This window comes from Mytilus galloprovincialis, chromosome 13 (genome assembly GCF_965363235.1).
Source record: "Mytilus galloprovincialis chromosome 13, xbMytGall1.hap1.1, whole genome shotgun sequence".
Lineage (NCBI taxonomy): Eukaryota > Metazoa > Mollusca > Bivalvia > Mytilida > Mytilidae > Mytilus > Mytilus galloprovincialis.
The window spans coordinates 62,842,551-62,861,863 of NC_134850.1; the positions used below are offsets into that span (position 1 = coordinate 62,842,551).

Consider the following 19,313-nt stretch of genomic DNA (forward strand, 5'->3'; position numbering starts at 1 on the left):
TAATATTTTTTCTTTAAAACCTATAAATCATTACGTGATATGCTTATTATTGATATTTTATTCCATACTTAAACGCATCGGATTTCGTTCACCATAGATTGGTTTCAACAGGTGATGTACATTTCATCATGTTCATTGTTATGTATCTTTCTCCGCCAGATAAGAGGCCTTTTGGAAAGTGGTTTTTCCCCAAAATTTAAATCAAATAGATAACAATAACAATATAACAACAATTATAAAGATTTTTTTCCTAGATAGCAGAGCTTTTCCCCCGTTTCGGATCGAATCCTTTCATCGCTGATATGTCAAGTTAATGCACTATTATAGTATTGTCTATTTATTTCACTTCTCTTGATTTTTCTAATACCCGTAACGCTGTAAAGTACGTGACTACATAGAAAATACTTTTAAATAAAATTCATCTGTAAAAGACAATAATGATAGGACATTCAGTATAATAAATTAAATAACACCTTTGCCGCGGTTGACAATGTTTTCTCGGGTACCAATCTGCTCTATATCACCCTCTCAGCTATGTGTTATTTATGTAGTGTTTTCATGAGACATTTTAAGGTGAAGCATTCAATATCTGTCTCGCCGGTTTTTAAAATGTACATGTGTTATAAATGTAGATACACGTACTGTCAGTTTAATCGCAACTTCCAGATTCTAAATGCTCTAACTGTTTCTTTTGGATCACATCCGTAAAACGATTAATTTACAAAATTGTTCGTTACACATCGACGTGTATCATTATTCTATTACACGAAACGGTAGTGTATTCGTTTGCCTATAAATCAAATAAATTGTTTGATAATGAAGAACATTGAGGACTAAACATTTCGACAGTTTCTACCAAATACAGCAATGTTAAATCATATTTTTATTTATTTATTTCCGGAATTTTCTTTTTCCTTCAATTTGTACGATGCATCAGCGTATAATAACTTATGAACATTTTATTGATAAATCTTCATTAACACAGTTGAAAAATCAAATACTTGAATCAATAAATTTATAAAGAAACGTGTAAACTCTTTCTGTAACATAAGAACGTCAATACTATTATCCGTAGTCTATACGGCCACGTGGTTAGCTGATGTGCAACAGCCGGTGTCATCATTGACCATACTTTCCGTCCCATTCAACATGGCGAATATCTGTTTTAATTTAGTTTTTATCTTACTTTTATATGTTTTAGAAATTTTATCATTGGATTTAAAAAACGGTAAGTCTAACTATTTAAGATCCATTTTCTATGTTTACATGAAATACTTATAATATTATATTATGTGTATATGTCATGGTACACATTAATATGCATGATTGGAAATTATTACATTATTTACTAAAGCCGTGAATATTTTTTTCTGGTTGAAAAGAAATCCTAACCGCATCATATTCACTAACACTAACTTATCTGGTGCAGTTTAGGAAGGTTTTAATGTTCTGAAATGTAGTTCACTGCGCTTGCGTTACAGGAAACGTCAACTTACATTGGTGTCTATTTGTTTATTTGATAAATTTCGCTTCAGATGTAAGACGTGCCATCGTATGTATGTAGAATGAAATTCAAAACAGTGTGGCTGTGGCCATTGATTGACACATTAAATTTACCCATTGACTGGGACAATTTGCGTGAACGTTTGTATGTAACGACTACTGTTCACGACGTATCTACGATAGACATTTAAACTGTGGGGTCACCAAAAGTTCTCAACACCTTAATAAAGTAATTCGAAAAATTAATCAGAAATAACACGATGTTTTGATTTATATCAATTATATAAATCAAAACATAAAGGTTATTCCTGATTAATTTTTCGAATTATTTTATAATTAAAGGCGTTAAGAAACCTTTGGTGACCCCACAGTTTAAATGTCTATCGTAGGTACGTCGCGAACAGTGGTCTTTACATACAAACGTTCACGTAAATTGTCCCAGTCAATGGATGAATTTAATGTGTCAATCAATGGCCACAGCCACACTGTTTTGAATTTCATTCTATGTATCATGTGTATGTACTCGAGATTCCGCCAATTTAGACACACCCCTTGATTGACTGCAAGGGTACAGCGGATCCATGTACACTCCCTAAGGATTAATGGAGATGTGTCCTTTACAATATTATCCCACCACCAGAACAATCCCCACCCAACACCGCCCAAGAGGGCGTGTAGGACACAGGGAAGTCTGTTAATATGGTGGAGGAAGCCGAAGTACTCGGAGAGAACCACCGGGCCACTCGGTGGAAACAGACAAACCAGAGAGATATCAGAAGATTGATCTCCAGGTAAAAGTAGGGGACAACTTTGACCAACCGAGGCCCCCGAAGTACCCATTCTAGTTAAAACTCCTGTCTGGGTACCAGAGATGTGTGTGGGAGGGTGAAAATTACCCTTCTAATGTACTGATATTTTTAGCACCCCGAGTGAGAATCGAACTTGGGACCTTCAGCACAGTAGCAATCGGTCTTAACCACTAGACCACAAACTCACACACATATTCGGATACATCATGAAAATACAGAATGCACATCACTTTACAACTTCTAGTGAACGATCATAACTAATACCATATTAATAATATAACCATTAATTGAACATTGTAATGTGTGACACTATAGCTTTATAACAAATAGTCCAATAATATAATGTAAAGCCTTCGTAGATCCATATCATTAACATTCAGCGATTTTTGATTGTTTTTTTTTTTTGTACTAGCAATGCTGCAATAGTCTGACATATTGACCTGTAATTGGTTGCTTGTGACACTTATAGGTGTCTTGCAAGGGCACATGTATACGACCGGACGTGGCTGCGTATTTATACCTCCTTTTTGCTAAAAGGAGGACCCTTCTAAGCCTGTGTTTAACCATGAAAAAAATCCTCGAGAATATATTTTCATACCCATGTCAACAAATGTGAGGACATTTTTGTCTCATTTCCGTTCATGCTAAACAATTCCATTAAACTAATGAATCAAATTGTGGAAGGGTTAATCGTTGGTTTGCAAATAAAATGAAAGAATATCAGTCATACGTATGAATACATGTATATTAATAAGATAGGACAATAATATTAATGCTGTTCACCTTAATCTAGTCTGTATGTGTGTTTGATTAAAAGGGGTAGGGGGAAATGGGGGGGGGGGGGGTAAAAACATATCTAATGTTACAGTATGGTAAGTTTTCCACTTTAAAATGAATATAATAGAGACAATTGCATGTACGACACAATAATCCTTCTAGGTATATGTAAAATGCAATAAGTGTTATCAATAATTCAATACGGTGAACAATATAAATTAAGTACTTTGTAATTGTGTGATTCGCTGTTATACAATTGAATTAAGTACAGATTTGGATCTGTATTATATATATTTCATTGATCGTAAAGTTGACATATTTTCGGTATGATAACGATTAAATAAGTAATAGTATATGCACAATGAACAAATGTGATTTCATATATATATATATTAACAGAATTTGCACTTCCAGTTAAATTGGGACGTTTAGTCCTATGGAACGTATAGGGGTAGTGCAACGATCTCCTCGGGTCAAAATATCTTGACAAAATCTCTCTACATAAGCGTGAGTTATATATGCAAACGAAAACGTCTGTCCCAATATAGAATTCCCTCTGTCTTCAGTAACAGTCTTAATTTCCCGTCTTTCGTCTAGTTAAATTATTTTACTGAGGCATAATCGTCTCCTTTACAAAGTAATTTGTAAGGCTTGGGTAATCATAATTTAAGTGCTTTCTTGGATTTAATATATTTTTTGTTGTCAAATGTTCTCATTTTGAAAGCAATTTAAGAAGTTTAGGTTAAGGATCAGTTACCATAATTCTGAAAGCTTGACCAAAAGCGTTGTAGAAAATGTTTTAACACCTTTATGGAAAGTGACATTTCTTATTCTGATGAGCAGTATATGTAATAACATTTTCTGTAAATAAAAGGAAGATATTGTATATCTATTCGAAGTACTACAAGGTTCGTATTTGAATAAGCGTTCAAACTTATTTCGCTCTCAAATCGCTTTTACCAGGTTTGACACATCAAGTGTTCTGGTTTCATTTTAAAGTGAATTTGTATTTCTAAATTTCAACATTACTTTGGAATTGTGCATGTCTAATTTATTTATTTTCAGTTATTGATCATTATGAGAGATACAACTTAATGAAAGTTTTAGAAGGTGGTAAATTTCTTAAAGGAATAAATGATCCGAAATCGGAGACGGGAGAATATCCGGTAGAGGTAGCAGAGGTGAAGCCATTCTATATTGATGTGTATCCCGTTACAAATGCACAGTTTTGGTAAGTTGTTATCTCCATCTATCATTAATATATATCATTGTAGTATATATAGCCAATTCTAATTTTCGATGATTATATCGATTTTCAGATTCTTGTCATGTTATTTTCGAACCAATAACACAATATCCGACCCAACAACATCATATAATAACCAAAACTATATCCTAGCCAACATCATTAACTAATCAACAGTACGATAGCCTAATTAACCACACTATATCCCGACCAAATACACGATATTCTAACAAAAATCACAAAAGCCTAACCAACAACCCAATATACTAACCAATAGTATCACATCGCAACCTACAACATATATATGATATCCTAACCATCACCAATATAGCCTGACCTATAATACGATATCATGAACAACAAGACTAATATCCTAACAAACAAGATAATATCCTAACCAAAACATTTTGTCATAACCAATATCACAATAACATAAACAAACAAAACACCCGCTATAGGGAAAACGGTACTATTACATTTTCCCAGCATTAGGTTGGCCTTTTGTGTACCCAAGACAGGTGAAGGAAGTCAACTTAGGGGCGCCGTGGTTGGATGCAAGGGTACAATATATTTTTTTATTTATCTACGAATAAATGGAGTGTTTATATTTACAATATACATTTTAAAACCTATTGAAATATTTCCTAGAGAATTATTCGAAAAGGCTTTCAAAATTTTATAAATTTGGTGCATAATGACAGTGGGCATGGATGACATAAACAAGCTCCGTTGAAAATTGGCCATGATGCTATTTGGCTTTTGATCGGGAGAGGAGCGCGAGATATTTCGATGGAAATTCCCAGGCGTTCGTCCCCTCCACAAGTCGTACTAACACCACACATAACTGTTTTATCCAGGTTTTTATTATAAAAAGTGGTAAAATTAGAAAATGTTAGTATTTTCACCTATGGCAGAATAAATAGTACCGTTTTCCCTATACGATATCAGTATGTAGACAACCTGATAATTGATACATATCCATCCTGGTTAATGTATCAAATAAGCAAAAACTCTTCGTACGTTTTGGCAAAGTAAAAGGTAGTTTATATTAGTCCCTAATTATGCTAAGTGGCAAATGTATAATAATAATAAAGAAAAATGATGTACTTGTAGTTTTTGTTTGAAAAGCATAATTATTTTCAGGAAGTTTAAACAATTAAGATCCGGATACAAAACTGATGCAGAAACTCAAAACTGGTCATATGTACTGAGGCCATTTGTGAACGGAACTGATATAGCACAGTTCAAAGATGCTCCATGGGTTGAAGTCAAAGGCGCACAGTGGGATAAGGTACACACAATTTTGTTTTTTTTTATGTTGTTTAAACTACTGTCAAATTTATTCAGAAAAAAAATTAACAGATGTTAAAACTATAAATGTTACTTATGCAATATAATACATAAAAGATTAAGCATGGAGAACTATGAACGATGTTTATATTAACAAAACATAATTAAACTTTAAGAAAGGGACGTATTTTAAATTGAGAATGGCGTACGATCAAAGTAACATGATTAAATACAACACGGAAACGATATATATTATATAAAATTTTAAAACACATCATACAGGGTTCCCATTCTTTTCTAAATTAGTTATAGCAAGCTTAGGTTGTTCGGGTTTGGCTTACAGTAGAATCACTGTTGATTTTGATAATCACCAGCTAAAATAACTAGCTCTATAAACATTTGGTAGCGACCATGACGAAAATGAAGACTATACTTCAATAGATCCTAGAAAAGCCATGTAAGGGAGCTACCATTTGATTTTTATGGGGGGGGGGGGGCTAGGATGAAATTTGAAAAAAATAGGCAGGACAGGAGTTTTGAGTAAAAAAAAAGGCAGGATGAGACACTTGCAAAAAAAAAAAGTCAGGACTACAATTTAGGTAATAAAAAGTTAGGATAAACTAAAAAAAAAGCAGGACCGAACAGAGTGAAAAATAAAAAGGCAGGACAGAGATTACAGCTAAAAAAAATGCAGGACAAAATTTTTCATCCTAGCCCCCCCATAAAAATCAAATGGTAGCTCCCTAATTGGTATCATGTATATATATTGCTTAAAGCAATAGCATTTTTTATTGAGGAAACTACAAAATAATTTTAATATATGTTTCATAAAATATATTAATTATGTGAAGATGATTTATTAGTACAAGACAGATTATTAACGATACATAATTTTTTTGATTTCTAGCCAGAAGGTCCTAATTCCACCGTCGTAGATAGACTGGATTATCCCGTTGTACATGTTAGTTACCATGACGCCAAAGCTTTCTGTGAACATTATAAGAAACGTATACCATTGGAAGTGGAATGGGAGTTTGCAGCACGTGGAGGATATTATGGTATATATTCATATTTGCTCATTAAGGACGAGGCAATTAAAAAAAAATCTAGAATTTAAAAATGATAATGTAATTCAGAAAAAAACATTAGATATGGAACGAAATAAACTTAACATATTGACAGGTTATTGAATTCCTTTTTTAAGATTTTGATTCATAGAGTTTGAGGAAAGTTAATCGAAACACCGTATACCTCTTGCTCATACTTACAGATCGTTATCTTAAAAAACGCAATTCATTTCATTCAATATTTCATAATATTGTGTTTAACATTGAAGCACTTAGTTGAAGTTGAATCCTGTAACAAATATAGCATTTTATAATAACTGCAAACATTAAAAGCAAACCCAACTGAGTAGAAAGCATTGGGTGTAAAAATACGTCCGTTGCGAAACCCATTTGTGTAAACTCTTTAACTTGTAGCAATTATCATCACTTGAAAGAAAAGTTGACTAAGGAACCTCAGTTATATTTTCATACTTTTGTTTTTTCAGCAAAAGATTATCCTTGGGGAGACAGATATCAAAAGAACAGAGCTAATTTGTGGCAGGTAAAATGGGTCGATCATTAACAATGATATTAGATAGGGCTACAGCAACTATAATAAATCTAAATCAAGCTGCGATTTGAAAGAAAGAAACAAAACACGTATAAAAGTTGATCAAATAATTAGGATCAAAGTTTGGATTTTGGTTTTTATCTCAGTTTAACAATTTTAACGATATAATTAATTTTGCAATTTCTTTTTTGTCAAATCGCACTATAATTTTAGTAATAGGAAATGGGAGATAACTCGAAATAGAAACAGAAGAACATTGTATACATTGTTACCTGTAATACTGTAATCAAAATTAAATACAAAGTATTTTGCTTCTTCTTTTCTGTGGTATATTGCAACTGTGATATATAAAGAATTTTTTAAAGGATGACTATCTTCGATCAATCGTCTACACCCCTGATATCACGATAGGCAGTCAATGCATTGCTTTTTAATAGAAATTTAATTTGTATTAAAAATTACAAGGCACTCAATACTTACCAACAAAATTTGTATTACCAATTAATTTATGATTCTATAATATTTGATTCTGTCACACTGACATATATACATGTGCGCTTAAATGGGCTTTGGCTATTTTAATTTCCGCTAAAAATGGTAAAAAATCTTGCGCTAAAATGGATTATACTTTGGCGCTAAAACGTCCAATTTGTTTCGCAAAAATGTCCTCTCAATACGCTTAAATGTCCTCCTCCGAACAGTTTCTACTGCAATTTTATGTACAGAATTGTATAGGGGCCATTACGTACGCTCTTTATGATATAAATTCTATGCTAGAACGGACTTTTATCATTTGATTTAACCTTTTATTCTTTTAGTGCTGTATATTAATGGACATGATACTTTTTATATTGTGCTGCCTTGTTTATGTTGGAAAAAATTATTTATTATTTGTTATAAAATTGGTTAAAAAATATTGCTCTTAAATGGGCATTGATTATTTTAATTTTCGCTTAAATGGGTTAAAAATCTTGCGCTAAAATGGGTTATACTAGCTTTAACGCTAAAACGTCCGATTTGTTTGGCAGAAATGTGATATCAATGCGCCAAAATGTCCTCTGCCGGTCACACCCGCATATTTTTATAGAGTAAAGAATTGACTTTTAATTACTCATTCAAATCATCTATTAAATTACAATGTCATATGAACAGACACATATTACACATACATGTTTTACTACGTTATTATTTGCGTGAATGTTGCAGGGAAAGTTTCCAAATGGAAATACTAAAGCAGACAAATGGGAAGGATTGAGTCCTGTTCATGCATTTTCTGCTCAAAATGATTTTGGTAGGTATGAACAAGAGATAAATTTGATTTTCATAGACTTCTTAACTTCTAATAAAAGACAAAAGGCAGGAAAGGTTTGACTTGAAACTCAAAATTTCGACTTTTTTAAAACTCGAAATTTCGACTTTTTCTAAACTCCAAATTTCGACTTCTTTTAAACTCAACATTTCGACTTTTTTTAAACTCAAAATTTTCAGTATTTATACGTTTGCGATTATCACATTCACAGTCATAGCGGAGAGCCATATACATTATAAACTTAATAGAATGAAATTCAAAACAGTGTGGCTGTGGGCATTGGTTGACACATTAAATTCATCCCTTGACTGGGACAATTTAGGTGAACGTTTGTATGTAACGACCACTGCTCACTATGTACTTTTTAAAGACACTTAAACTATGGTGTCACCAAAGGTTCTGAACACCTTAATAAAGTAATTCGAGAAATTAATCAGAAATAACACGATGTTTTGATTTATATCAATTATATAAATCAAAACATAAAGGTTATTCCTGATTATTTTTTCGAATTATTTTATAATTAAAGGCGTTAAGAAACCTTTGGTAACCCCACAGTTTAAATGTCTATCGTAGGTACGTCGTAAACAGTGGTCGTTACAGACAAACGTTCACGTAAATTGTACCAGTCAATGGATGAATTTAATGTGTCAATCAATGGCCACAGCCACACTGTTTTGAATTTCATTCTAATAGATAAAGACAGATGTGGTATGAGTGCCAATGAGACAACCCCGTTATTCCGACACACCTATATTACGACATAGTTTTATTTAACAGTCTAATATATATAAAGACAAGGGGTAATAGTTGTGTCATAAGAATGCCAACTTGTAGAGAATGTTCCAGAAAAAAGAACCAACATTTCAAAATTTCAAAACTAGAAAACTGAGCAGCTCATTGGTAATCCTGAAAATGCATGGCGTTTTTGGCTACTTGATTTAAACAAAACAAAGTCAGTGACTTGCAATTGCTATTGGGAAACTAAACAGGACTTTGAAACTGTGATGCTAAATGTCCTCAGATATGACGATCCTATAACAGTGTCGTGGAAACTAAAACATGGAATATGGGAAAATATTTTTTTTCTGTCAACATGCATGTTCTTTCCGAATGAAACTCTTCTATATTAAATGCTAATCCATCTCTTAATTTAAAAACAAAACCAATTTCTGAATATAAATTGCCAAAATGTGTGGATGACGCTTTAATAATTTGCGCCCTTGTATACTCCTTTTAAATTGTAATAGCTCTTTTTGAATACTAACATCCAAGTTTTAAAAGTACTTAGAAAATTAGTCAAAATTTTAACTTTAAAATAAAAATTTCGAGATTTAAAAAGATGAAATTTTGAGTTCAAAGTCGAAATTTCGAGTTTAAAAAAGTTGAAACTTTGAGTTTAAAGTGGAAATTTCTACTTTTTATAAAGTCGAAATTTCGAGTTTAAAAAAGGTCAACATTTCGACTTTTCAAAAAGTTAAAATTTCAAGTTTAAGTCAAAATTTCGAGATTTGAAAAGTCAAAATTTCAAGTTATAGTCAAAATTTATTTATCTCGAAAAACTAAGGATTTTCTTATCCCAGGCATAGATTACCTTAGCCGTATTTGGCACAACTTTTTGGAATTTTGGATCCTCAATGCTCTTCAACTTTGTACTTGTTTGGCTTTATAAATGTTTTGATATGAGCATCACTGATGAGTCTTATGCAGACGAAACGCGCGTCTGGCGTACAAAATTATAATCCTGGAACCTTTGACAACTATTTACACCACTTGGTCGATGCCACTGCTGGTGGACCTTTCGTCCCCGAGGGTATCACCAGCCCAGTAGTCAACACTTCGGTGTTGACATGAATATCAATAATGTGGTCATTTTTATAAATTTCTTGTTTAGTACAAAACTTTGAATTTCTCGAAAAACTAAGGATTTTCTTATCCCAGGCGTAGATTACCTTAGCCGTATTTGGCATTACTTTTTGGAATTTTGGATCCTCAATGCTCTTTAACTTTGTACTTGTTTGGCTTTATAAATGTTTTGATATGAGCATCACTGATGAGTCTTATGCAGACGAAATGCGCGTGTGGCGTACAAAATTGTAATCCTGGTACCTTTGACAACTATTTATAGTCAATAAATAAACAAACATTTTCCGTATAGAAAAGAGCTACGGAATTTCAATCTGGTGACAAACAGGTAGTGGCTGCACGACAGATGTCAAAATCACGTACACACTACAACTCAATATCATCAAGCTCCAGACCAAATGAAAAAATATTCACTTCCAATAAAGCCGCGAAAGTTTTCTGCACAATGTCTTTCTAGTGTAAACATATTTTATTAATTAAATTCAGTAATGTACACAAATAGGCATTTACTTAATAATACATGTGAAATAATTAATAGGATCCAGAAACAAGCTGTTACCTTATATTAATCTGCTTGATGTCTTTCTGATGGAAGGACAGAGTTGGGCGGTAACCATGTACACTGTCATCATTGACGCTGCCGCTATAAAGCACAAAGAAAAAACATCTATGATAATAAAATGTAAAATATTAAAGGAAAGTACTTAACAAAATCGCAGAAAGTTTTTTAATCGGTACCAAACATAACTCCGGAGTATATACTATTATTTCACATACGATACAGGGACTTTCTATACTAAGTTAGTATAGAAAGTCCTTGTCAGTCACATATGACAATCATAATATTCTATATTCCTTATAATTAAAGCGTATTTAACCCTATATTTTTTCAGGATTATATGATATGCAAGGCAATGTATGGGAATGGACTGACACTAGATATTATGAGCGAGTAGTACCTCGACACGTACAAGACCGGATGTATGTTGTCAAAGGTTGCTCCTTTGTGGATACTAGAGATGGTAGAGCAAACAGCATAGTTAGAGTTGCTCAAAGGTAAAATCTAAGATATATCAAAACCATTGACCGTGTTATATTCCTATAATATGTGGTTAAGTCATGCAACACTCACCCTGGTCTCCTTAATTTCTAGCTACTTAAGTTAACACTTACAGAATTGCGTGTAATGGTTCAGTAAGATCGGGAGGCAGCACTGAATAGGACAGTACCATGCATATTATGACCATACAAATATTTATTTTGATTATGGCATAATGATGTTTCCATGATACAAGCGCATACAAGAGACAACTTTTAAATCGCTCGAGACTAATTGAAAAAAAAAGAGATATGTCGGATAACAAGGTAGCTCCGTACGATCCAAATAATTAAGACAGTTTTTTAACTTTCTTTTGACCATAGGTAAATAAATTTTAACAACCATTGACAACATCCAATTTTGGTTACTTTGAATTCCTTGTTCGTTGGAACCCTTTGGGTCCAAAATAGGTAAAACTCAGAAAATTAAAAGGGCACCAAGCGATGTAACAACATTGTAAATTTTCAATCAATGCAACAGATTTCAAAATGTACTTAGTTGTAAAAAAAGTATTACAAAATACTGAACACTAAGGCAAATTCAAAACTGAAAAAAAAAAACGTAATAAAAAACAAGTGTACATTGTAATGAACCATTATTGCTATTTGTTGAATTTTTCATCTTGTATATCAGTATACTGAATGTGTTTATATAGTACATGTATATATTAAACCTAAAGTAAATACAATTCATTGGAATTACAGAATGGGTCTTGTACCGAGCTACACAGCACAAAACGTAGGGTTTAGATGTGCAAAAAGTGCAAAGCATTATTGGAAGCCACCAGTTGCTCCACCGAAAAAGGTCCTGCCAATGGATAGACCATCAGGACCAAGACATCATCTAAGATCGGAAATGGCGGACCCTGATTTAGCAGAAAAATTAAAACAACAAAGATTGAAAAGGAAAGAAGAATTATGATGAAATGAAACTTATAGATACTTTAAAATTACTTAATTCATGTTCAATGTGTACTTAATAAGAAACTTGCAGTTTGCTTGTTTAGATTTTTTATATTAAAATGCATTTCTGAAAAAAATGATATTTTTCAATTTGTTTCATCCTCCTCACTTTAAAGAAATAATGTTCTATAATTGGATTATGCACACCTTGTCTGTATGGCTTTATGTTCAATTGTAACACTTTCCTGTTGTCTATATGTGCAGTGATTTGACATTTTCATAAATGGTAAGCAGCTGTATTTTGTCTTATGTCATAATGAAACAAGTGACCTGTGTTCACCAATGTTTATCTCTGCTCTGACTCTTGACTGATTTATTTACTACACAAAATATACAAACATTACATAAAGATGCAAAGGTTAATCCCTACAGTGTGTTCTTAAATGTGTATTTCTGTAATTACTCTGACTAAATTCTTTTCCACAAACACCACTTTCATAAGGTTTTTCTCCAGTGTGTGTTCTTAAATTTCTATCTCTGCCATTTCTCTCAATAAATCTTTTTCCAAACACATCACATATATGAGGTTTGTCTCCAGTGTGTGTTCTCATGTGTCTCTGTAAGTCAACCCTTTGAATGAATTCTTTATCACATTCTCCACATTTATAAGGTTTATCTCCAGTGTGTATAAGCTCGTGTCGACGCAAGTTTCGAGGTTACTAGTCGGTATAATTTCGGTTTGTGCCCTTTGAACTTAAGGACGCTTAACTATGGCAACAGAATACGCATGCTCGAATATCCTTTCTGTGATTGGAAAAAAATGCTGTCTTGTTAATTATATCGTGATGGAAAGCAAGTGAAAAACTATAAATATTTGAACTAGATCTTACAAAGATTTATATTTTTATTAAAATAATTGTTTCTCCAATAGCTCTTTGCATCCATGACAGCTGTTTATTCGGGACAATTATATAATTTTTAATGTTTACTTTGTTGTACGAACGTACATGACTTTGAGAACGCACCTACGCATGTGAGATTTCCGCGGGGTTTTGGTGAATGTAAACAGAAAGATACGACTCGACATAGAATACTGAACAAAAACAGAAAACACGTTATATTTAAATGGTAAATCACTTATTTAAATATAATCGGAATATTCACAAACCAATTTGTAACGTTCTTTTGTTGGTAATTCATTGATTTTTAGATAGTTAGAGCATTGTTGTTCACAACATGAAGGTAGTGAACGGGCGTTGCCACCAAGGACAAATTGTGTCAAACTATGCAGATTTTCAGTGCACTGCAATCGCCATCTTGTAGTTACATTCAGATGGAGATTTAATTAAAGAGGTCATGCATCATTAAGTCACGGTGCTTCTGAAGGTCATCGAAATGATAGTTTTAAACATATACTCAAATTTAAATACGTCGGATATCTTTTTTAAAGATAGTTCTTGTTTAGGAATGTCACCTGTATGTATTCTCATGTTGCCCTTTGAGTAATGATTCATACTAAACCTTTTACCACATCCTGTACATTCATGGGGTTTTCATCCAGTATGTGTTCTTATGTGATCCTTCAAATTATGACTTCTACTGAACCCTTTACAGTATACAGTACATTCAAAGGATTTTTCACCAGTATGTATTTTCATGTGCTCTTTCCATTTTACACAAACTAAACCCTTTACTGTACATTCATGGGGTTTATCATTAAATGTATCAGACATTTCTTTGTTTTCTATATGAATTGCCATCTTTTTGTTTCATCAGAATGGCATGAAATAATCATAAGATAGTGAGAAGCACCCTGTGGGCAAAAGCATATTTGTAATCTATATGGCTTTTGTCAACTCAGTACATGTACATCATGCACAAAAAGTGACATGCAACAGAAAAACTTTTTTTGTCAAGAATCAAGGATATAATGATTTTTAAAGGCAGTGCTTTAAGGCCTGAATTTCAAGTCATGAGGTTCATCTTTCCTTACGCGACATCCAACAAATCTATGCTGGGGGTCATTTGGCCAGAAATAGATCCGGAGATGTTTGATTTTCTCCTCTTCTTTTTGTGGTGTGAAAGGGTTTTTGTTTCTTTCATTTACATTGGGAAATAAATAAACGATCAGTGTGTATTGTTCGTTTTAAAAACTTTTTATTAATGTGTATTTTGCATTATAAGCAGTCAACCTGATTACAAACTATCATTATTTGAATTCCGTGTGGAAAGAGGTCGGGTCAATTTCGAGTACTATCTGCGATCTAAAGATATTTTAAAATCATTTCAGTCGTTGATTTTACAACTAAAAGTCGACTGAACATAAATTATATTGCATATTATTCAATTTTAAGCATTTCTGTACGTGAAGCCGTATGCATAGTTATTTCGGTCTCAGTTATATAACGTATGAAATTATCGTTCCTGAATCTGGGTCTCACTAATTAGAGACAAGAAACGTCAAAAAGTGATAAGAAGTGACAATAAAATTAATTTAGCGATAAGAAGCGTCAAGAAGACTATTTAGCGACGATACATAAATAAAAAATATCATTGCAACAACTTATTCCCAATAGATATTTAAAATAAAATGCATTATTTTTATTACAGGGGCGGTTATAAAACATTTTTTTTTATATATTACATTGATAGATAAAAAAAAAAAATTAAAAAATTATAAACAAGAAAGTGATTGTCTAGTTTTTATTAGATATAAAGAATATGTTTAATGCAAACGCTAAAAATTGGAATCAAAACAAAGATTTCCCAACTTCCCTTTAAAGAATGTTTTTAATCTAAACCATGCAATATCATTTCCTTTCTAGTAAACAGTGAAATTCGTCGTTCTTATATTTATATAGGTGTGGCTTCACAATATCACACCAAATGAGAATAACCTCGTGAGAGAATAGCGATTTGCTTGTCCCTTGTTTGTTATTGTCGTTTCGTCACTAAATTATTCTTCTTGTCGCTGTTTGTCGCTAAAATTCTCCTTGTCTCTTATTAGTGAGACCGGTCAGTTCCGTCCTTAACTTCCATTTCTGCACTGCAAAACAACCACACAACTAACGATGCATAGTCCTTGTTGTTGTGTACCTGAGTGTCATTTAAGAGGAGGACATGCATTTCCAAATGACATAATAAGAAGGAAAAGATGGATCAACGCCATGGCTCATACGTAGATTGTCATGATGAAATCGTAGGGGTCCATCTCAATCAGCTGTTGTTTGCAAGGCACATTTTACCGAAAATGACTACGTTCAGGAAACTATTCATGGTAAAACTTTATTTTCTTTAAGAAATATATACTGTTATTTATATAACCGCCATGCAATTAAACCAAAGTCTGTTTGCAACCGCAATTATCGTTTTAGAATAAAAAAAAGGGGGTTACGATTCAATGTCATCTGTTTGAGATTTTTTGGTGAATGCTACAATAATAAGGTTTTCCTACAAGAGGTAAATCATACTGATAATTATTTTAGCAGTAATTATGTTAATTTAGGATGTAATGACAAGAATTCATGAGCTATATGCCTCAGGCTTTCTTGAAAAATATCAATGACAATGTAAACAGGAACAAAACATTGACATGAATGATGCTCTTTTCTATGTTATAGTTATATAGGGGTATCGGATCCATTTGCCCTAGTAACATGTTCGCCCTAGGTCCGTCCGCCCTACTAAAATAATATTCAGGTCATTGAAGTTGGATAAACTTATTTAAATATTTATATGGTACCGTATATATTTTTGAAATTTAGGAAAACGTATGGAATTATTTAAAAGTTTATGGCTTTTTTTTTTAGGATTGTTAATTGTTCAATGACACAATAATTCTCACTGATAGTTGCACTGGCACTTGTCTCAGATTTGTTTTTCCTATATCCCTTAATATAACAATCTCAAACAATGAGAAAAAGTCATACCGTGAAGAGAATTTAATATTTACAAGTAAGTTTTGTTTTTGCGTTGAATAATTTTCTTCTATTGTCTCAATTGCAAATATGGGAAGTGGTTTGAATGCTAATGAGACAGCTATTATGGCCACCAGATGTCATTGTTTCCTTAATTAAAAACTCCTTATTATTCATACCGGTAGATTACTTTTTATCATGTTTATACTGAAAAATAGTTTTGCTTGAAGTTAGAAACATACCTGCCAACTTTTCAAAATGCCCATGGGGGTTTTACATGAAAGATGGTTATTATAGTCCTACAAAACCTTCAAGGGGGCCTTCAAATATATTCTAATGTGGTTTTTTGGTTTCTTCATGCTTTAACAAGCTCATAGCCATTGTTAGATTAATTGTTTTCTTTAAAATAGTGGACGAAATTGCTCTTACAAAACTTCCACTTGGGAGCCTCCATGGGTGAAATCCCCCGCAAATAGTGACAGTTGGCGGGTATGTAGAAAAAGTATGGGCATCAAAAGAGTTGACATGTTACTATGTACATTTATTATTATGTTACTTGATGTTCTTGCAATACACACAGTACGGAGACTAGTCAATCTTTGTGAACTATTTTTCATAGGATGGGAGTCATTGAATATGCGTATATAATCAATAATTAAAAATAGTCTATTTACATGTATATTAAAAAGGAAAAGTTCTTTTATGACCTAAAAATGCATTTCATGGCGAGGTACAGACAATATACTGTAAACAGTAGACTAAAGATATAGGTGACCTAGGTACAAGAGAACTCTAAATCTTAAATACTACAAACCACCTCTGTTCTATGGAAGATAATGATATAACTGGACCAGATATACACACAACCTATAATTAACTGCCTTTACAGCGCTTTCGCGCTTTGATTATTTTCTATTATGCATTTTTTATATATTTGAGGATGAGCAAATCAGGTGAGTAGGTGTGTTCGTATGCTTTATTACATTTATTGTTTTGGGGAAGGTTAACTTTCTGGTAGTAAGACCTGTCACAGCCAGACTGGGGAAACTGGATAGGCAAATGCTCACATTAAATCTATACCGATACAGTGTGTTAAATGTCTTCCTTTTTACACCATAACCCATAGTGGTTTTCCTACCAAAGGAGGGAGATACAGAACAAGCATACATCAAATGATTATTATCCTCTAATGATTTAATTTTGGAAGTAACGTGTCTTCTGATAGACACAAAATAATAATAAAAAAAAAAAAAAAATCGTAAAAATTTTTCCGAAATTTTCATTGTACTAATGAACTCAAAATCGTTCAATTTTTTTTATGTCATGTTTTAAATTCCCGCATCTGCGCAGAAATCTACAATGTACTTCCTTTTCAGGTCTCGTTTGTATGAAACTTTGAGTAAAATATATATTTATCAGTCTAGTATAAAATAGGAAGGAACGCAATACCAATTTCATTTTTTAATAATTCCTTGATATGAAAAAACGTTACCTGGAATCACGGTCATAAAACTTTCTATGATAGCGTTTCTTTGTTTACACTGCAAATGACGTCATAACTATAGGAAACATTATGGTATTTCCGTTTCTTTTTTTTTTTTTTTTAACAAATATATAAGTTATAAAAAAATAATTCACACAGACTTCATCCCAATTTACAGGTAATCCCTGCCTCATATTAATGATATGCAAATGGTTTGACACCTATCAATAAGCCAATCAAAAAAGTTTATGAATGTTTTGGACTGACGATTTCTTCGTAAATAAAATGCGTTACATCCCTCTACCTCACGATAAACTTTGATCAACTTTCAAGATCGTCTAAGACTCAATTTCATTGGTCGAAAAAGACACACCTACGAGGTCACTCACATGTGACCTCAAAGCGGGTTTGTTAGATCTCCCACGCAATATATCAGAAAAAAGGAGCGCAGATCGGATTTTAATTAGAGTGAATAACCCACTATGTGTGTTATTGAGTGGTCACCACATTTTTTATGTTCTTTCTTCATAGACAGAAAAAATATGATCAAATATTACAGTCATTCCTTAATTATTATTTTAGCTACCTGACCCTTGGCCAAGTGAGCTTTTCGCAATGGCTTGAAGATACAGCAGTGTTGTCTTTTATAAACAACTGTCATATACCACAGTCGGTAAAAGGATTGTACATTAATTGTTATGAGTATTTTATCAGTTTTCGAGATCTAAATTGACAGCTTGGCATACTTCAAATACATGAAATAGCTATATAGTTTTCAATTTTAAATTTTGTAAAAGTTAGTTGGAAAAGCAATGGGTTTAATCTTGAATTTTCAAAGTATAATTAATTATAGGTGAAATATTTCTTCATATAGTCATAATTTTTTGGTGTTTGACTTTTTGAGATTTGTCTTTTTATAAGTTTTTTTTAAGTTAATATTCAACACGCGTATTTGATAATAAATCATATGACTTTTATGACAACACTTCAATCCATAACACAAGAGTATACGAATACGTAGAGTATATTCTCACCAAATAAATAAGCTCAAATACATTATAAACACTGATCAAGTAACATAATCTTCATTCACAAAATCACCGTTTTCCGTTGATGTCAATATCTAGGATGTAGGAAAAGTCGCCCCACTTTTTCACCATCTCGCCACTATTGAGTATTGTCATGCAATTTACTTGCCCCACTTATGAAAAATGTTAAAATCACTAAAAATAGGATAAAGATCTGCAACTCGGCCGCTTATGAAAACGCACCTACACGGAATGAAATGAATCACTTGTGATTCTCATAAAAAATCGAAAATTCAATATATAAGTTCAAAGTTCAAAGTTCTTTATTTTCCAATTAAGGCTTTCACCTCATTTCCTCATCAATGAACCATGTCAAGATGACATTTTTTAGAATTCTCAATTCTGACTATTACAGACGAATCTACTGACAAATATTATTTGTCAACGAGTTGTATCTCAGATGTAGA

The 19,313-nt window shown here is 32.5% G+C and overlaps 1 protein-coding gene across 1 annotated transcript; it reads left to right on the forward strand.

The window, feature by feature from the left end:
• The first annotated feature begins 1,102 nt into the window (after positions 1-1,102).
• LOC143055867 (inactive C-alpha-formylglycine-generating enzyme 2-like) lies at positions 1,103-12,549 on the forward strand. Its single transcript, XM_076228917.1, has 8 exons — positions 1,103-1,228; positions 4,155-4,320; positions 5,479-5,626; positions 6,533-6,683; positions 7,178-7,233; positions 8,449-8,533; positions 11,311-11,473; positions 12,221-12,549. Exons 1-8 carry the CDS (start codon positions 1,150-1,152, stop codon positions 12,435-12,437), a joined length of 1,065 nt encoding a protein of 354 aa, XP_076085032.1. The 5' UTR covers positions 1,103-1,149; the 3' UTR covers positions 12,438-12,549.
• The last annotated feature ends 6,764 nt before the right edge of the window (positions 12,550-19,313 follow it).